Source organism: Pleurodeles waltl, chromosome 8, assembly GCF_031143425.1.
Source record: "Pleurodeles waltl isolate 20211129_DDA chromosome 8, aPleWal1.hap1.20221129, whole genome shotgun sequence".
NCBI lineage: Eukaryota > Metazoa > Chordata > Amphibia > Caudata > Salamandridae > Pleurodeles > Pleurodeles waltl.
In genome coordinates, this window is record NC_090447.1 from 851,859,983 (window position 1) to 851,881,786 (window position 21,804).

At 48.0% G+C, this 21,804-nt stretch overlaps 1 protein-coding gene across 1 annotated transcript in view; it reads right to left on the reverse strand.

Moving 5' to 3' along the window:
* Nucleotides 1-21,804, reverse strand: part of LOC138249171 (claudin-10-like) — a 427,524-nt gene that overhangs the window by 103,553 nt on the left and 302,167 nt on the right. Inside the window, exon 3 of the mRNA XM_069203174.1 lies at nt 607-688. Within this exon, the coding sequence (XP_069059275.1) occupies nt 607-688 (82 nt within the window). The remainder of the gene's footprint in view (nt 1-606; nt 689-21,804) is intronic.

The window sequence follows — 21,804 nt, forward strand, 5'->3', positions numbered from 1 at the left end:
ACAGATGTACCAAAGGATTTTACCCATTCTGTGTCTATGGGAAAAAGCTTTGGTACATATGGCTCTAAATTCCTTACAATAAAATATACAAGTTGTTACACATCCTTAATATTAAGTAGCATACATTTTGCAGATTTCAAAACAGAATAAAGGGTATATCAAGTGAATATCATGACCTCACATTGCATCAATCTCCTACGATTTCCAAGTCTTTGAAATGTATCACCTAGATTTTAAACCCTCAATCTAAATGCAGAGTCTGGCGCTTGTGTTTCAAAAGCAGCATCAAGAGAGGGCTTGGTCCCTAATGGGTAATGGTTAAGTGTTCTCACTCAGACACTCGCAACATGTTGTGAATATAATGTATGCTTACTAATACAGTGACATATATATAGAAACACATATTTCATATCAATACATAAGTGTCGACCACCTCACTCAGGTTTATTATTTGGCGCCCATGAGACAAATGCAAACTTTTGATCTCCACTACCACTGCAGACTAAGAGCCTGTAAATCTGAAGAAGCATCTTTCTTTCACTTTATTTCATAGTATAACTTTGCGTTGATCGTAAATTTAAGGAGAAGCAAGATAATAAAACTTACTTTGCTGCAATAAAAGTTGGATCAAAATATTCTGATGTAGTCTTGTGCGCATACAGAGAACATGCGCTCAGAGAGGATAGTCCTGTAAAACATGCAATGAAACAGTCACTGTCATATATGAGCACTGATGTTATACATCTGCATGTTAATATATTGTACAATTAGTAGATGTAGGAGGCTGGCCTGGTTTGTAGTGGGTGCCTAAGGTATTTACACCTTATACCAGGTCCAGTTATCCCTTGTTAGTGAAATGTAGGCAGTGTTCTAGTAGCTTAGGCTGTCTAGAGGTAGCTGTAGCAGAGCAGCTTAGGCTGAACTAGGAGACATACAAAGCTCCTGCAATACCACTATAATTACACAGTACTTATGCACAATAAAAGACAATACTCAGTGTTACCAAAAATAAAGGTACTTTATTTCAGTGACACAAGGCCAAAAATATCTTAGAGGCAATACTCCTTCTAGAGGTTAAGTATTATACACAATATATACACTAATACGCAAAATCAGGTAAGTAAACAGTCATAGAATGGTGCAAACAGTAGAAAATACAATAGATTGCAATGGACCTTGGGGCAACACAAACCATATACTAAAATGATGGAATGCAAATGTTGAATTCCCCCTAGGCAAGTGTAGTGTGTAGAGAGGCATTGGGAGTGTAGGAAAACACCAAAGGTAAGTAAAGTACCCACCCCAGAGCCCAGGAAAGGAAGAGTAAAGTACAGCAGGCTTCCTCAGGACACACTACAAGTCGTGATAAAGGGTTTTGCAAGAACCAAGCAAGACTGCAAGCAACAAACAATGGATTCCTGGACCTGAAGGCCTGTGGAGATAGGAGACCAAGTCCAGAAGTCGAAGAAGAGTCCAGGAAGGACAGGAGCCCCTGCCAACCTAGAAGAAGGTGCAAAAGTGGATTCTTCGGTCAGAAGATGTAGGAAAGTACCATCTTCCTTGGCATGTTACTCCATTTTTTACTTGTTTGTCAGTATGTTTTTGCCTGTCTCACTGGGATCCTGCTGGTCAGGACCCCAGTGCTCATAATTTATTGCCTAATGTGTATGCCTGTGTAGTGCCTAACCGTGTCACTGAGGCTCTGCTAACCAGAACCTCAGTGCTTCTGCTCTCTCTGCTTTTAAATTTGTCACTGTAGGCCAGTGACTTCATTTACCAATTTCAATTGGCATACTGGACCCCCCTCATAAGTCCCTAGTATATGTTACCTACGTACCCAGGACATTGGGGTTCCAGGAGATCCATATGGGCAGCAGCATTTCTTTTGCCACCCATAGGGAGCTCTGACAAACCCTTGCACAGGCCTGCCATTGCAGCCTGCGTGAAATAACGCACACATAATTTCACAGCCATTTTCACTGCACTTAAGTAACTTATAAGTCACTTATATGTCTAACCTTCACTTGCTGAAGGTCAGGTGCAAAGTTACTAAGTGTGAGGGCACCCTTGCACTAGCAAAGGTGCGCCCCAGATAGTTCAGAGCCATTTCCCCAGACTTTGTGAGTGCTGGGACACCATTACGCGCATGCACTTCATGCGCGGCCAATACCTATATGTAGCTTCACAATGGTAACTCCGAATATGGCCATGTAACATGTCTAAGATCATGGAATTGTCCCCCCATTCCAAATTTGGTACTGGGGAGCCAATTCCATGCATCCTGGGGGCTCCACTATGGACCCATAGTACTGGCAAACCAGCTCTCTGAGGCTTGCACTGCAGCTGCAGCTGCTGCCACCTCACCGACAGGGTTCTGCCCTCCTGGGGTCTGGGCAGCCCAGTCCCAGGAAGGCAGAACAAAGCATTTCCTCTGAGAGCAGGTTGTTACAACCTATCCCTTTGGAAATAGGTGTTAAGGGCTGGGGAGGAGTAGCCTCCCCCAGCCTCTGGAAATGCTTTGAAGGGCACAGATGGTGTCCTCCTTGCATAAGCTAGTCTACACCGGTTCAGGGAACCCCCAGTCCCTGCTCTGGCGTGAAACTGGACAAAGGAAATGGGAGTGACAACTCCCCTGTCCATCACCACCCCAGGGGTGGTGCCCAGAGCTCCTCCAGTGTGTCTCAGACCTCTGCCATCTCAAATCCAGAGGTGTGAGGGCACACTGGAGGCCTCTGAGTGGCCAGTGCCTGCAGGTGACGTCAGAGACCATTCCTGATAGGTGTTTACCTGACTAGGTGGCCAATCCTCCTCTGAGGGCTATTTAGGGTCTCTCCTGTGGGCTTTTCCTCAGATAACAACTTGCAAGAATTCACCAGAGTTCCTCTGCATCTCCCTCTTCGACTTCTGCCAAGGATCGACCGCTGACTGGTCCAGGATGCCTGCAAAACTGAAACAAGGTAGCAAGAAGACTACCAGCGACATTGTAGCGCCTAATCCTGTTGTCTTTCTTGACTGTTTCTTGGTGGTGCATGCTCTGAGGGCTGTCTGCCTTCAACCTGCACTGGAAGCCAAGAAGAAATCTCTTGTGGGTAACACCCTCTCTCAGAGGAAATTCTTTGTTCTGCCTTCCTAGGCCTGGGCTGACCAGACCCCATGAGGGCAGAACCCTGTTTGTGGGTTGGCAGCAGCAGTAGCTGCAGAGAAAACCCCAGAGAGCTGGTTTGGCAATACCCGGGGTCCATACAGGAGCCCCGGGGATGCATGGGATTGGCACCCCAATACCTGATTTGGCATGGGGTGACATCTTAGACATGTTACATGGCCATATTTGGAGTTACCCTGGTGAAGCTACATATAGGTATTGACCTATATGTAGTGCATGCATGTAATGATGTCCCCGCACTCACAAAGTCCGGGGAAATTGCCCTGAACTATGAGGGGGCACCTTGGGTAGTGCCAGGGGGCCCTCACACTTAGTAACTTTGCACCTAACCTTCACTAAGTGAAGGTAAGGCATATAGGCGACTCATAAGTTACTTAAGTGCAGTGTAAAATGGCTGTGAAATAACATGTGTGTTATTTCACTCAGGCTGAAGTGGCAGTCCTGTGTAAGATTTGTCTGAGCTCCCTACGGGAGATGTCCCACGTCGAGTTGTTGGATGTAGGCTGTTTGCGTCACTGGATTCCACCAACAAGCCTTAGTTCAAGCAAGTACATGGTTTGTATCAAAGAGGAGCTGTCTGGACCCAGGAGGGACCTGGGGGTCTCAACTCAGACTGAGGAGACAGAGTCCAAGCAGCACCCATGGGAGTCCCAGAACATGGGGACAAAGCAGATTCAAATTACGGTCATCGCAGCACTACACTGGAAGTTCCTACGCTGCCGGAGAACAACTCTGGGAGATCTGCATCACAGGATGGAGTGCTGGGGACCTGGGCTATGCTGTTGCACAAAGAACTTTTGGAAGAAGTGCACAGAAGCCCAAGGAGCTTCAGAAGACGCAGTGCACAGGGGTACTGTAGCTGCACGGGGAGGCAAGCTCTTACCTCCACCAACTTTGGACAGCTGAACCTTTGGACAGTCTGGGTCACTTCGGTCCACCACCTGTGTTCCAGGGAGCATGCTCGTCATCAGGAGAGGAGTCCCAGAGTACCGGTTGTTGTTGCAGAAGGGTGCCTGCAGAAGCAGGAAAGTGACTCCGTCATTCCACAGGAGATTCCTTTGGTTCTTCTGGTGCAGGGTGAACACAGGCAGTCCTCAGAGCGTTCACACCTTGGAAACTGTTACAAATGCTGGCGGGAGCTGAATTTGCAGGTCACAGGAGTCGTCCTGAATACTTTGTTGCAGTTACAGCAGTTCCTGGAGCAGTCTGCAGTTGATCAGACGGTCAGAAGCTGAAGCAGAGGATGCTGAGGTGTCCTGGAGGAATCTTGCAAACCAAATCTGAGAAAACACCCAGAGGAGAGTCCCTAAATAGCCCTGAGAGGGGGATTGGCTACCTACCCAGGTATGCACCTATTAGGAGGGGTCTCTGACGTCACATTCTGGCACTGGCCACTCAGAGGTCTCCAGAGGGTCCCCACACCATGGAATCCAAGATGGCTAACGCCAAGGACACTCTGGAGGAGCTCAGGGCACCAATCCTGGGTTAGTGATGGACAGGGGAGTAGTCACTCCCCTTTCCTTTGTCCAGTTTCATGCCAGACAAAGGACTGGAGCTCCCTGGACTGGTGTAGACTGAATTATGCAAGGAGGGCACCGTTTGTGCCCTTCAAAGCATTTCCAGAGGCTCTGGGAGGCTACCCCTCCCATGTCTGTAACACCTATTTCCAATGGGAGAGGATGTTACACCCTTCTCCTAAAGGAATGCATTGTTCTGCCTCCCTTGGATTGAACTGCTCAATCTCCAGGAGGGCAGAAACCTGTCTGTGAGGTGGCAGCAACTGGGGATGCAGTGGAAACCTCAGAGAGCTGGTTTGGCAGTACTCGAGGTCCATGGTGGAGCCCCCTGGGTGTATGGGATTGGACCCCCAATAGCAGATTTGGATTGGGGGACAATTCTATGATCTTAGACACCTCACATGGCCTTATTCGGAGTTACCATTGAGAGGCTACACATATGTATTGATGCTTATAATGGTGTACCCGCACTCACAAAGTCTGGGGAATTGGCCCTATGATCTTAGACACCTCACATGGCCATATTCGGAGTTACCATTGTGAGGCTACACATATGTATTGATGCTTATGATGGTGTCCACGCACTCACGAAGTCTGGGGAATTGGCCCTGGACAATGTGGGGGCACATTTGTTAGCAAGGGTGCCCTCACACACAGTAACTTTGCACCTAGCCTTCAGTAAATGAAGGTTAGACTTATAGGTGACTTATAAGTTACCTGGTGCAGTGAAATGGCTGTGAAATAGAACTTACACTATTTCACTCAGGCTCCAATGGCAGTCCTGAAGAAGTGTTTGTATGAGCTCCTTATGAGTTGCAAAATAAATGCTGCAGCCCATAAGGATCTCCTGGAACCCGAATGCCCTGGGTACCTAGGTACCATAAACTAGGGGCTTATAGGGGGGGACAAGTGTGTCAATCAGAATTGTAATATGGAGTCACTAAAGTGTAGTGACTAATTTGGTAAGTAGAGAGAGCATCAGCACTGGAGTTCTGGTTAGCAGAACTTCAGTGACACAGTCAAGCATACTGACAACACACATCGGCCACAAACTAGCAGGATACCAGTGAGACAGGCAAAACACACTGACAAATAGGTTTTAAACAATGAGCACTGGGGTTCTGGATAGCAGGATCCCAGAGAGACAGTAAAAACACACTGCACTCACAAACAGGCCAAAAATGGGGGTAACCATGCTAGAAAGAGACTACTTTCTCACAGTAGATTTGGGCAGTAGCAACCTGAATAGTTTGGACTTATGACAGCAAGTGTGCTTTATCCTGCATTTTTCAAAGCTTTGCCTCAATCAACTTTCAAGACAAATGTATAATATTATTGTGTGCACCTTTTGGAAACACCTTATCCTTATAGCCCACTGCCTGAGGTCTTTGGTGACACGTTGCACTCAGCATCCCTGCCGCCCAAACCCACAGGGCATGACCTTCATTCATGCTGAATACATTTTTTGCCTGTAAAGTACAATCTTCACACTGAATCTTGTTCACCTTTCAAAGGGCCACTGGGAAAGGGCATCCACACCAAGACTAACAAACATTGGCGCTCATTCTGACCGCGGCGGGCGGTGGTCGCCGCCCGCCATGCGGTCACCGCCAAATGGCCGCTCCGCGGTCAGGAGACCCCGGATGCCATTCTGGATTTCCCGCTGGGCCGGCGGGCAACCGCCAAAAGGGCGCCCGCCGGCCCAGCGGGAAAGACCCTGCAACAAGGAAGCCGGCTCCGAATGGAGCCGGCAGAGTTGCAGGGGTGCGACGGGTGCAGTGGCACCCGTCGCGATTTTCACTGTCTGCAAAGCCCATGCCAGTGGCATGGGCAGTGCAGGGGCCCCCAGGGGCCCCACGACACCCGTTCCCGCCATCCTGTTCCTGGCGGTAAGAACCGCCAGAAACAGGGTGGCGGGAAGGGGGTCGGAATCCCCATGGCGACGCTGCAAGCAGCGCCGCCATGGAGGATTCCCTGGGCCAGGGGAAAACCGGCGGGAAACCGGCGGTTCCCCTTTTCTGACCGCGGCTTTACCGCCACGGTCAGAATGGCCCTGGAAGCACCACCAGCCTGTTGGCGGTGCTTCCGTGGTCCCCGGCCGGAATGACCCCCATTCTGTCTGTCATAAAAGTGATGCAAAGCTGCGCAAAATGTTTTTTTTTAAATTTATTTTCCAGAGTAAATCTTTTGGGGGTGGAAAACTGTCTTAAAGCAACAAAAAGCAGCACAAAGGCCTGCTTTGCGTTACTCTGCATCAAGGGGACAGTCCATGGTTGGTACATGGGGGTTTCCATGCAACCACCTCTGGTTTTTGACTCAAAACCGTGTCTACTAACAATAGCTGACAGGGTTTGCCCCAAATAGTGACGCCACTTGAAAGTAAGCATTAAAAAGGAGAAATGCTTTTATTTCTCCTTGCTTTTCCCACTTTGAATGTCCAACATGGTATGAGTTTTAAAGTTTGACTAGGGTAGTATTTCCTTTTAGAAAGTTACCCTTTCATTACAAAACAGTGCAAAGGTGTCAGCATGAGTTTAGCATATATCATGCTAAGGTGTGTGCTTGGTGTTTGGCAGCCTAATTGTGCACCAGCGCTAGAGATAGAGAGATTAAGGCCATCTGTAGATATGGTGCTTTGCAATGCAGCAGTTTTGGGTGTTGCACTGCATTGGGTGATAGTTTTATTAATCTGGACACCAGAATGCAGAATTTGCTCTGGATGCAGAGTGGTTCTCTACGTCAGGTCCTGTGACCAGGATCTCATGAGAAAATGGTCAACTGGAGGTAGCAGATGATGAAAACATTTAAAATCGACCTATATATTTATAGGCAGGTCGCTACTGCCCAAATCTACTGTGAGAAAGTAGTCTCTTTCTACCATGGTTACCCCCATTTTTGGCCCATTTGTGGCCCATTTTGGCCAGTTTGTGAGTGCCAGTTTCACTGTCTCACTGGGATCCTGCTAGCCAGGATATAGATATATAGATATATATATAGTCCCTCTCAATAGCAGTCAGTGGAACACAACCACATGCCAGAAGCTTCTTATTCTCAGCGAAAGCTTGTCAAATGTTCAGGTGCCACAATCTTCCCCTCAAGGAAGTGCAGGACTGCCTTGAAGTAGAGGTATTAATCATATACCCACCATTAGCTCCATTATTCTTCAAAATCATGCTTCACTTGAAAACAAGGTTATGTTACTGGAATATGTGCAATCTACAACATGGAGCATTTAGGATTCTGGGCCTGAAAGGTTTGTGATTAATAGAATGTCAAGGAAAGCTTGAAGCAAACAGAAGACAATATTTATATTTAACTAATAGGGGATACATTTGGGATTACATATATGGTTGTTAGCATTTTTCTTCATAGGTGCTTATGAACACAATGCAAAGAGATTTTAATCAGGTTTTTGTGTGAAAGTACACCTTTTGGACATGGTCACCCCCCAACTTTTGCTCACTGGTACTGAGGTTTTTCGAATGAGGTGCACTGGGTCCCTTCTAAACAGGTCCCCTGTTTCGGTGCTCTTTCCCTAAAATAGGTATAATGTGTACAATTGGTACACACTCTAATACCTCTGTAGGTCACCTATTACCCCTGGTACTTAGAGCCTTGGTACTGGAGAGGGTCCCTAAAAGCTGCAGCAAATATTGTGCCACCCTCAGGGACCCCCCGATAAAATGTTACACACAGCTGCCATTGCAGTCTACATGTCCTGGAGCAAGCCAGGTGAAAACACGACATGGCACACCCATTGTGTACCATACCACACTCACTGCATCTAAATTAATTTACGTATTTAAGTCACCCCCACAGCAGGCTTTAGAGCCCTAAAACAGGGTGCAGTGCATTTGAAGTGATCACATATCTGCATAAGCAGGTATGCCTCTGTGATGTCTAATTCGATTGCTGGATTTTGCAAGTGACCAGGGAAGCCATCTTAAGATATGTACTGGATACAAGTCTTTATGAGTTCCCCAATGACATAATGGCTTCACTGAAACCTATGGTGTTTGGTATCAAACACCTCATCTTAATAAGTCCAGGCTGGTGGCAGCCTTGGAATTATTATAGCATGCACCCAGAGGGCAAGTTAGAGGTGCTCCCTGGAACCTTCTGGTCCCTTAGGCCCATATTTATACTTTTTGACGCAAAACTGCGCCAACGCAGTTTTGCGTCAAAAAAATTAGCGCCGGCTAACGCCATTCTGAAGCGCCATACGGGCGCCGTATTTATTGAATGACGTTAGCCGGCGTTAGCTGCCGGCGCCGTCTGGTGTGCGTTAAAAAAAATGATGTACACCAGGCAGCGCCGGCGTAGGGGGATATGGGGCTTGGGCGTCAAGAAATGGGGCAAGTCAGGTTGAGGCAATTTTTTCACCTCAACACGATTTGCGCCATTTTTTACGACTCCCAACCCCCATAGAAATGACTCCTGTCTTAGCAAAGACAGGAGTCATGCCCCCTTGCCCAATGGCCATGCCCAGGGGACTTCTGTCCCCTGGGCATGGTCATTGGCATAGTGGCATGTAGGGGGGCACAAATCAGGCCCCCCTATGCCACAATTTTTTTTAAAAAAAATACTTACCTGAACTTACCTTAATGTCCCTGGGATGGGTCCCTCCAGCCTTGGGTGTCCTCCTGGGGTGGGCAAGGGTGACAGGGGGTGTCCCTGGGGGCATGGGAGGGCACATCTGGGCTCCTTCAGAGCCCACAGGTCCCTTAACGCCTGCCTTTTGCAGGCGCTAAAAAACGGCGCAAAAGCGGCCGTACGTCATTTTTTTTGACCCGCCTACTCCCGGGCGTGATTTGTGCCCGGGAGTATAAATCCGCCACACCTGCCTCGGAGTCGATTTTTTAGACGGGAACGCCTACCTTGCATATAATTAACGCAAAGTAGGTGTCCACGCTAAAAAATGACGCTAACTCCATGGACTTTGGGGCTAGACGCGTCTAATGCCAAAGTATAAATATGGAGTTAGTTTTGCGTCGAAATTGCGTCAAAAAAAACGACGCAATTTCGGCACAAACGGAGTATAAATATGCCCCTTAGTGTGCTGGCTAACTGGTAAGGACCAGCCTGCCACCACAGACATGTTTCGGATCCCCTGAAGGTGAGAGCCTGTGCTCTCAGAGATCAGAAACAATGCCTGCTCCGGAGGAAGGTGTTATCACCTGCTCCAGCAGGATTTGCTAGTGAATCTGCATATCAAGGACAGGGGCTCCAAAGAGCCTGCTGCCTTTGGTATGCGACCCTGGCTTCCCCAGACCATGGAATCCGAAGACCAGTCGCTGAGGGACATCAGCATGGTAGAGGACATCTTCCATAGCCATCCATCTGCACTGTTTTGTCCCTCTTCTTGCAGGTCCCCCAAAGAACAGTGGGTGTCTTGATGCAGGAGCGTTGACGACAAAGACCAACTGCACCCAAGCTTCCTGGCCTGGGTCCACAACATCCAAAGGTATTATCTTGCTCCCAGGACCACCATGGATGAGTATTCTCTTGCAGCTCCCAGACTTGTCCCCAAGCCCCCATCTTGCACTCTCTTTCGAGGTGGCCCCCTTCATCTCCAACTGTGAGGTGCGCAAGATACCCGACTTGACTAGCACCACTGCACCTGGATGCCCCAGGTCAGGTAAAACAGCATTGCTAGTCTTGCTTGTGACTTTGCACACCTAGCAACTTACAATCTTCAGGGTACCCTTGAGACCTGTTTGCAAGTATCCATTTGCAGTAAAAGTACTTCGGAACCTTTACTGCGCAAAAGAGCGTTTGAGTAAAAAATTTACTTACTTGTTAAAACAATATAGATTGAAACAGTATATATCTTCTTGAAAGTATTCTGGTGTTTAAACATAATTTAAACAAAATAACTATTTTTCTAAACATTAGTCTCAAGTTCCTTCTGTGTGTCTCATTTACTGACTGAGGGGCATATTTATACTCTGTTTGCGCCGGATTTGCGTCGTTTTTTTTACGCAAATCCGACGCAAAACTAACTCCATATTTATACTTTGGCGTTAGACCCGTCTAGCGCCAAAGATCTTGGAGTTTGCGTAATTTTTTAGCGTGGACACCTTCCTTGAGTTAATGATATGCAAGGTAGGCGTTCCTGTCTAAATAATGACTCCGAGGCATGTGCGCCGTATTTACACTCCCGGGCAAAAATGACGCCCGGGAGTGGGCGGGTCAAAAAAAATGACGTCCAGCCGCTTTAGCGTAATTTTTTAACGCCTGGTCAGGGCAGGCGTTAAGGGACCTGTGGGCTCGGAAGGAGCCCAGAGGTGCCCTCCCATGCCCCCAGGGACACGCCCTGCCACCCTTGCCCACCACAGGAGGACGCCCAAGGATGGAGGGACTCATCCCAGGGAACTTAAGGTAAGTTCAGGTAAGTATTTTTTTTGTTTTTTTTGGGTGGCATAGGGGGGCCTGATTTGTGCCCCCCTACATGCCACTATGCCCAATGACCATGCACAGAAGTCCCCTGGGCATGGCCATTGGGCAAGGGGTCATTTAAATGGGGGTTGGGAGTTAAAAAAAATGGCGCTAATCGAGTTGAGGCGAAAATTTTGCCTCAGCCTGACTTGCCCCATTTTTTGGCGCCCAAGCTCCATTTTCCCCTACGCCGGCGCTGCCTGGTGTAAGTCATTTTTTTTTACGCACACCAGGCAGCTCCGCCGGCTAACTTCATTCCATAAATAAGGCGCCCGCATGGCGCTTTGGAATGTCGTTAGCCGGCGTTAAATTTTTTGACACACAACTGCGTTGGCGCAGTTGTGCGCCAAAAAGTATAAATACGGCCCTGAGTGTTCAACAAAGTCTCAGGACTACTCCCTGATAAGCCTAACTGCTCACTCACACTACGACAAAAGAGAGCTATTGGGACTATTATTTTTACCCCTGTAAACCAAAAAGGGTCACCTGCACTATCTACATAGTGTACCCGTACATTTGGTACACTGCATAGATAGCCAGGTTCCTATATTTTCTCAGCTCCTCCTTTTTTATAAACTTAACGAGGTACCTACATTCTCAACTTGCCAGAAATTCACAACCAGTTCCTGGAGCACTCTCAAGAACCTGCACTTTTGAACATACCTTGGAGTATTCATATATGTATGCATTTCTGCATACCAAAATGTAACAGGCCTATGGAGGGGTTTCCTCCCTGGCCCCTGATGACGGCTCAGAAGCTAAGAAGAGGCTACAGGGGGGTTTCTGCCAACGGGGGGATTCTGCAAGGCCAACAGCATGATTAACCAATTCCCCCAGCCTAGTCCTTGGAACACAATCGAGGTTGAAGTTTACACTCCTTCATGCACTTTAAACCTCTGAAGCATAGGATTGGTAGTGCCTTGATAGAATTTGATGGTGTTTATATGTGAAAGTTGTGCAAGTGTCAAATGTGGGACGGTGGATTGGTTTGAAGAGTTTGATTAAGGATAAACTGAGTGAGGAACGTTTTGAAGGTCTGTCACTGGAAGGATGGATTGCACCTCTCTTGTTACTCTTTCATATATAACTCATTGACAATAAAATGCTTCTCGGAGTTCAATGGCATCATACGCTGTATGTAGCAACTGGATGTTAACACTATGTCCTGGTCAGCATTTGTTACCCAAGGAGTGAAAAAGGGAATTGGACCACACATGATTATGTGTTCCCTGCCACTAGTTCATGCCATGGGCCAAAAATGTTTAAACCATCTCAGGCCATGTTTGTTCTTATTTATGTATTCATTAATCCATTTATAGAACTCATGAGAGTCTGAAAGGGAGGGGGGCAGTGTGATTGTAGGAACTGAACACTGCACACACCTTTCAAACACATCTCTTAACATACATGGCCAGATAGCTAATATTAAGGTGAATGTGAACAAGCTACTAAGATCCAAAGTGGCCATGACTCGAGTCCTTGCAGTATCTGGGCATGGGTAGGGGCCGTTGTTTGCCCTTGGGTTATGAAGGTACTTGGGTCTACCTTAGGGGTGACTTATATGTATAAAAATGGAAGGTTTGGGCCTGACAAAAGAGTTATTTTGCCCGCTCAACATGGAGGTGTAATTTTGCATGCACAGGCTGTGGGAATGGCAGGCCTGAGCCATGGTTAAAGGGCTACTTAACTGGGTAGCACAATCAGTGGTGAAGGCATACTATTAGCAATTAATTTACAGGCCCTGGCTACATGTTGTACCAACTTACTAGGGACTTATGAGTAAATTAAATATGCCTATAAGGGGGATCTAATATTACCACGTTTTTAGGGAGATAGTGCAAGCACTTTAGCACTGGTTAGCAGTAGTAAAACATGCACAGAGTTCTAATACCAGTAAACATGAGGTTAGAAATGTGAAGGAGGCAGGCAAACAGTTGGGAGGAAGACCAACCTAAGGCTGTCAGGTCTAACACACTCAATATTGACAACGCGTTTTTAAAAAATGTGACTTCCCTTTTCAAGATATATACAAGTGTTTCCTTGAAAAATGTCAGCTGAAGGGACATTATTCAACATAATTTATGGTGACAAACCAAATGAGGTGGATTTTCTCTAGTTATGCTGAACCACCATAACTTCCCCGCTGCATTGCTTGTGATTATAAACATGACTTCATGGGTGAATTCGAAAATAACATCTGTAAGGAAATGGCTCCCTGTTGCATTTACACCCCACTTTTTGCCTGATACTAGATGCTGACTTGACTGAGAAGTGTGCTGGGACCCTGCTAACCAGGCCCCAGCACCAGTGTTCTTTTACCTAAAATGTACCATTGTTCCCACAATTGGCACACCCCTGGCACACCCCTGGCACACAGATAAGACCCTTGTAAAATGTACCAGTGGTACCAAGGGCCCTGTGACCAGGGAAGGTCTCTAAGGGCTGCAGCATGTGTTGTGCCACCCTTAGGGACCCCTCGCCTAACACATGCACACTGCCACTGCAGATTGTGTGTCTTGGTGGAGAGAAAAATACAAAGTTGACATGGCATCCCCCTCAGGATGCCATGCCCACAAAATACTGCCTGTGGCATAGGTAAGTCACCCCTCTAGCAGGCCTTACAGCCCTAAGGCAGGGTGCACTATACCACAGGTGAGGGCATAGCTGCATGAGCAATATGCCCCTACAGTGTCTAAGTCTATTCTTAGACATTGTAAGTACAGTGTGGCCATATTAAGTATATGGTCTGGAAGTTTGTCAAAAACGAACTCCACAGCTCCATAATGGCTACACTGAATACTGGGAAGATTGGTATCAAACTTCTCAGAATAATAAACTGACACTGATGCCAGTGTTGGATTTATTAAAAAATGCACACAGAGGGCATCTTAGAGATGCCCCCTGTATTTTACCCAATTGATCAGTGCAGGACTGACTGGTCTGTGCCAGCCTGCTGCTGAGAGACGAGTTTCTGACCCCATGTGGTGAGTGCCTTTGTGCTCTCTGGGGACAGAAACAAAAGCCTGTTCTGGGTGGAGATGCTTCACACCTCCCCCTGCAGGAACTGTAACACCTCGCAGTGAGCCTCAAAGGCTCAGGCTTCGTGTTACAATGCCCCAGGGCACTCCAGCTAGTGGAGATGCCTGCCCCCTGGACACAGCCCCCACTTTTGGCGGCAAGTCCAGGGGAGATAATGAGAAAAACAAGGAGGAGTCACCCCCCAGTCAGGACAGCCCCTAAGGTGTCCTGAGCTGAGGTGACTCTTACGTTTAGAAATCCTCCATCTTGTAGAAGGAGGATTCTCCCAATAGGAATCGGGATGTGCCCCCCTCCCCTCAGGGAGGAGGCACAAAAAGGGTGTAGCCACCCTCAAGGACAGTAGCCATTGGCTACTGCCCTCCCAGACCTAAACACACCCCTAAATTCAGTATTTAGGGGCACCCCAGAACCTAGGAAACTAGATTCCTGCAACCTAAGACGAAGAATTACTGCTGAGCTGAAAAACCTGCAGAGAAGACAGAGACACCAACTGCTTTGGCCCCAGCTCTACCGGCCTGTCTCCCCAATTCAAAAGAACTGCTCCAGCGACGCGTTCCACAGGGTCCAGCGACCTCTGAAGCCTCAGAGGACTACCCTGCATCTAAAAGGACCAAGAACTCCAGAGGACAGCGGCTCTGCTCCAAGAAAGAAGTATCTTTGCAACAAAGAAGCAACTTTGAAAGAACACACGTTTCCCGCCAGAAGTGTGAGACCTTGCACTCTGCACCCGACGCCCCCGACTCGACTTGTGGAGAACTTACGCTACAGGGAGGACTCCCCAGCGACTGCGAGCCCGTGAGTAGCCAGAGTTGGCCCCCTCGAGCCCCCACAGCGATGCCTGCAGAGGGAATTCAGAGGCTCCCCCTGACCGCGACTGCCTGCTTCAAAGAACCCGACGCCTGGTAAGGACACTGAACCCGCAGCCCCCAGGACCTGAAGGATCCGACCTCCAGTGCAGGAGCGACCCCTAGGTGGCCCTCTCCCTTGCCCAGGTGGTGGCTACCCCGAGGAGCCCCCCCTTGCCTGCCTGCATCGCTGAAGAGACCCCTAGGTCTCCCATTGAACTACATTGCAAACCAGCGCCTGTTTGCGCACTCCACCTGGCTGCCCCCGTGCCACTGAGGGTGTACTTTTTGTGCTGACTCGTGTCCCCCCCCGGTGCCCTACAAAACCCCCCTGGTCTGCCCTCCGAAGATGCAGGTACTTACCTGCTGGCAGACTGGAACCGGGGCACCCCCTTCTATATTGAAGCCTATGTGTTTTGGGCACCACTTTGAACTCTGCACCTGACCGGCCCTGAGCTGCTGGTGTGGTAACATTGGGGTTGCCCTGAACCCCCAACGTTGGGCTACCTTGGACCCAACTTTGAACCCTGTGGGAGGTTTACTTACCTGCAAAACTAACAAACACTTACCTCCCCCAGGAACTGTTGAAAATTGCACTATGTCCAGTTTTAAAATAGCTTATTGCCATTTGTGTGAAAACTGTATATGCTATTTTGCTAATTCACAGTTCCTAAAGTTCCTAAGTGAAATACCTTTCATTTAAAGTATTGTTTGTAAATCTTGAACCTGTGGTTCTTAAAATAAACTAAGAAAAGATAATTTTCTATATAAAAACCTATTGGCCTGGAATTGTCTTTGAGGGTGTGTTCCTCATTTATTGCTTGTGTGTGTACAACATATGCTTAACACTACCCTCTGATAAGCCTACTGCTCAACCACACTACCACAAAATAGAGCATTAGAATTATCTCTTTTTGCCACTATCTTACCTCTAAGGGGAACCCTTGGACTCTGTGCATGCTATTTCTTACTTTGAAATAGTACATACAGAGCCAACTTCCTACATTGGTGGATCAGCGGTGGGGTACAAGACTTTGCATTTGCGGGACTACTCAGCCAATACCTGATCACACGACTAAATTCCAAAAATTGTCATTAGAAACTGATTTTTGAAATTTGAGCTATTTTTCTAAATTTAAAAAAAAGTCCTGCTAGGGCCTTGTGTTAGTCCCTGTTAGCATTTCTTTTAGAGTTTAAAAGTTTTGTAAAAGTTTGAATTAAGTTCTAGAGATAGTTTTAGATTCTTAAAAAGTATTCCAACTTTTAGAAACTTAGGGCCATATGTACAAACACATTTTCCCATTGACACAGAATGGGAAAAACCCTTTGCTACATCTGGCCCATAATGCCTAATGCAGAAGAGATTGTGATGGAACTCAACCTCACCCCTTACCTGCATCTTAGGATGTCAGAGTTAAGGTATCTCTGCAAAATCAAAAAGATTAAAACTGGTTCAAACCCTACCAAAGTACAGCTCCAGAAGCTTTTGGCAGAGTTTGCTAAAAACAACTCCTCTGATGATGGCCTCACAGAGGGGGACCCTAGTGACCTGGAGGATTTCCCACCTCCAGTCCTAGATAGGGAGCCCAGGGTCTCTCAAACCCTGACTCCAAATGTGATAGTCAGAGATGCTGCTTCTCTCACAGGAGAGTCCAGCAACCCTGGAAGCATTGAGGGCAGCCTCAATGAAGATGACCTCCTGTTAGCCAGGATGGCCAAAAGATTGGCTTTAGAGAGACAGCTCCGAGCCTTAGAAAGGGAAAGACAAGAGATGGGCCTAGGTCCCATCAATATTGGCAGCAACTTAAATAGGGTCTGAGAAACTACTGACATGCTAAAAATCCCAAAAGGGATTGTAACTAAATATGAAGATGGTGATGACATCACCAAATGGGTCACAGCTTTTGAGAGGGCTTGTGCAACCAGAAAAGTAAACAGATCTCACTGGGGTGCTCTCCTTTGGGAAATGTTCACTGGAAAGTGTAGGGATAGACTCCTCACACTCTCTGGAAAAGATGCAGAATCCTATGACCTCATGAAGGCTACCCTGATTGAGGGCTTTGGATTCTCCACTGAGGAGTATAGAATTAGGTTCAGGGGGGCTCAAAAATCCTCGAGCCAGACCTGGGTTGATTTTGTAGACTACTCAGTGAAAACACTGGATGGTTGGGTAACTGGAAATGAAGCGCATGACTATGTTGGGCTTTATAATTTGTTTATGAAAGAACACATTTTAAGTAACTGCTTCAATGAAAAGTTGCATCAGTATCTGGTAGACCTAGGTCCAATTTCTCCCCAAGAATTGGGAAAGAAGGCAGACCACTGGGTCAAGACTAGGGTAACCACTGGGGGTGACCTAAAGAAAGGGGTTACAAAGCTTCCCCAGGAGAAAGTGGGTGGCACTAGAAATAAAGAAAAAGAGTCCTCTGTAGGCCCCCAAAAACCAGACCAGGTGGGTGGGCCCCAAGACACAACCCAAAACAAAGGTGGGTACCAGGGTAAGAACTGGGATGCCACTAAGGCATGTTGCCAAAACTGTAGACAGACAGGGCACCACACCAAGAACACTTCTTGTCCCCAAAACAAACCCCCTAGCAAAATCCCAGGGGTGACCAGTGTAGACATTGGGGATGACTCCTCAGATGAGGAGGTCTTCATAGCCTTCAACTGGAAAAAGGGCCCAACAGGTGAGTTGGAGATTCCAGAGGGAAGTAGACACTTCCACCACCTACTGGTGAATGGAATTCCAGCCACTGCCCTGAGAGACACTTGTGCCAGTCACACTATTGTGCATGACAGGCTGGTGTTCTCCAACCAGTACATCCCAGGTGAGACTGCCAGAGTAAGAGTTAGCCCAAACAGGGTCACTGATAGGCCTGTTGCTTTTGTGCCCATAGAAGTGGGTGGGACTTTTAGCTGGAGAAGGGTGGTAGTCAGTACAGACCTCCCCCTTGATTGTCTCCTTGGAAATAACTACCCAGAGGTTAGTCAGAGCCCAAGAGAGAAACTCTTCCTGTGCCAGTCCTCTCCCAAGGATTCTGGAGGTGCTACCTCTGGAGTAACTGCAAGTAGGCCCCAGAAGAAAAAGAAAAGAAAACAGTGTAGGAAGGGTGGACAACCTTTAGCCAAGGTTCCAGCAAGCCAAGGAGATTCTGCTCCAGTAGGGGAGAACTCCAAAAGTGGCCCTGGTAAAGTCCAACCTGACCCACAAGAAGTCCTGGCTAGTCAGGCAACTGTTAAACCTGAGTGGGTGGCTCCTCAGTTAACAGAAGATAGAGTGGAAGAAGGGTGTTTACTACAAGATGTAGTAACCCCCCACTCTTACAGCGCTGACAGGCACCCTGAACCCAAAGAAGCCTGTAATTTAGCTCCTTCCCTTGCAGGTGAAGAGCTAAAGGTGTGGTTCTGGGCACTGACTGCTGTCTTTGGCCTCTGCTGGGTGTTAGCCTTTATGGCTGCACTATCTTTGGCATGGTGGTCTGACCCCATGCCAAATAGCAAGGTAGGCCCCCTGACTCTGTTGGTCATGGTGGGGTTACTCCAGCTCTGGGTAACCTCTTTGGGTAAGCTAGGGGTGACCCTGGCTAAGATAAGATTAGCAGAGGTGGATACCTCTAACCCCAAAATAGAGAGAATGGGTGGAGACATTAAAGACACAGAAAAGAGGCAATTCAGACTAGGTTCTATCACTGGGGAAGTGGGTCAGTTCCCCAGAGGGAATGACCTGAACAGAAGGGTGTAAGGCAGAGTGGGCCCTGCAAAAAACCAGCCTATTTACTCTACTCTTCCTCGCCTGACAGACTAGGAAGACTCTCCCAGCTTTGGCTGAGTCTCCTGCCTGTGGGCTGGGGGGGGGGCACTTGTATAAGGAAATGGCTCCCTGTTGCATTTACCCCCCACTTTTTGCCTGATACTGATGCTGACTTGACTGAGAAGTGTGCTGGAACCCTGCTAAGCAGGCCCCAGCACCAGTGTTCTTTTACCTAAAATGCACCATTGTTCCCACAATTGGCAACCCGTGGCACACAGATAAGACCCTTGTAAAAGGTTCCAGTGGTACCAAGGGCCCTGTGACCAGGGAAGGTCTCTAAGGGCTGCAGCATGTGTTGTGCCACACTTAGGGACCCCTCGCCTAACACATGCACACTGCCACTGCAGATTGTGTGTCTTGGTGGAGAGAAAAAGACAAAGTCGACATGGCATCCCCCTCAGGATGCCATGCCCACAAAATACTGCCTGTGGCATAGGTAAGTCACCCCTCTAGCAGGCCTTACAGCCCTAAGGCAGGGTGCACTATACCACAGGTGAGGGCATAGCTGCATGAGCAATATGCCCCTACAGTGTCTAAGTCTATTCTTAGACATTGTAAGTACAGTGTGGCCATATTAAGTATATGGTCTGGGAGTTTGTCAAAAACGAACTCCACAGCTCCATAATGGCTACACTGAATACTGGGAAGTTTGGTATCAAACTTCTCAGAATAATAAACCCACACTGATGCCAGTGTTGGATTTATTAAAAAATGCACACAGAGGGCATCTTAGAGATGACCCCTGTATTTTACCCAATTGTTCAGTGCAGGACTGACTGGTCTGTGCCAGCCTGCTGCTGAGAGATGAGTTTCTGACCCCATGTGATGAGGGCCTTTGTGCTCTCTGGGGACAGAAACAAAAGCCTGCTCTGGGTGGAGATGCTTCACACCTCCCCCCTGCAGGAACTGTAACACCTAGCAGTGAGCCTCAAAGGCTCAGGCTTCGTGTTACAATGCCCCAGGGCACTCCAGCTAGTGGAGATGCCCGCACCCTGGACACAGCCCCCACTTTTGGCAGCAAGTCCAGGGGAGATAATGAGAAAAACAAGGAGGAGTCACCCCCCAGTCAGGACAGCCCCTAAGGTGTCCTGAGCTGAGGTGACTCTTACTTTTAGAAATCCTCCATCTTGTAGAAGGAGGATTCCCCCAATAGGAATAGGGATGTGCCCCCCTCCTCTCAGGGAGGAGGCACAAAAAGGGTGTAGCCACCCTCAAGTACAGTAGCCATTGGCTACTGCCCTCCCAGACCTAAACACACCCCTAAATTCAGTATTTAGGGGCACCCCAGAACCTAGGAAACTAGATTCCTGCAACCTAAGACGAAGAAGGACTGCTGAGCTGAAAAACCTGCAGAGAAGACGGAGACACCAATTGCTTTGGCCCCAGCTCTACTGGCCTGTCTCCCCACTTCAAAAGAACTGCTCCAGCAACGCGTTCCACAGGGTCCAGCGACCTCTGAAGCCTCAGAGGACTACCCTGCATCTAAAAGGACCAAGAACTCCTGAGGACAGCGGCTCTGCTCCAAGAAAGAAGTATCTTTGCAACAAAGAAGCAACTTTGAAAGAACACACGTTTCCCACCGGAAGCGTGAGACCTTGCACTCTGCACCCGACGCCCCCGGCTCGACTTGTGGAGAACCAACGCTACAGGGAGGACTCCCCGGCGACTGCGAGCCCGTGAGTAGCCAGAGTTGACCCCACCTGAGCCCCCACAGCGACGCCTACAGAGGGAATCCAGATGCTCCCCCTGACCGCGACTGCCTGCTTCAAAGAACCCGACTACCTGGTAAGGACACTGCACCCGCAGCCCCCAGGACCTGAAGAATCTGACCTCCAGTGCAGGAGCGACCCCCAGGTGGCCCTCTCCCTTGCCCAGGTGGTGGCTACCCTGATGCCTGCCTGCATCGCTGAAGAGACCCCTAGGTCTCCCATTGAACTACATTACAAACCTGACGCCTGTTTGCGCACTGCACCCGGCCGCCCCCGTGCCACTGAGGGTGTACTTTTTGTGCTGACTCGTGTCCTCCCCGATGCCCTACAAAACCCCCCTGGTCTGCCCTCCGAAGACACGGGTACTTACCTGCTGGCAGACTGGAACCGGGGCACCCCCTTCTCTATTGAAGCCTATGTGTTTTGGGCACCACTTTGACCTCAGTACCTGACCGGCCCTGAGCTGCTGGTGTGGTAACTTTGGGGTTGCCCTGAACTCCCAACGGTGGGCTACCTTGGACCCAACTTTTAACCCTGTAGGTGGTTTACTTACCTGCAAAACTAACAATCACTTACCTCCCCCAGGAACTGTTGTAAATTGCAGTGTCCAGTTTTAAAATAGCTTATTGCCATTTGTGTGAAAACTGTATATGCTATTTTGCTAATTCAAAGTTCCTAAAGTTCCTAAGTGAAATACCTTTCATTTAAAGTATTGTTTGTAAATCTTGAACCTGTGGTTCTTAAAATAAACTAAGAAAAGATCATTTTCTATATAAAAACCTATTGCCCTGGAATTGTCTTTGAGGGTGTGTTCCTCATTTATTGCCTGTGTGTGTACAACAAATGCTTAACACTACCCTCTGATAAGCCTACTGCTCGACCACACTACCACAAAATAGAGCATTAGAATTATCTCTTTTTGCCACTATCTTACCTCTAAGGGGAACCCTTGGACTCTGTGCATGCAATTTCTTACTTTGAAATAGTACATACAGAGCCAACTTCCTACAACATCATAAATAACATTACAGATGAGAAGTGTGACAGTGCTTATTACATTACATAGAAATGAAGATATACAGTATCACTGACATCCAACAGATGGCCTCATGCCACACCATAGAAAAGAGAGGATGCAGTTGCACTGACAGCCTACATATGTTCTGTCAAACATTTGTCAGCAGATGTTGTTGCAACGATTGCATGCCAACAAATAGCTTTATTAGAACTGGCAGCATAGGCCCTCTTATTTAGCATACAGAGATCAGCCAATGCATCACCG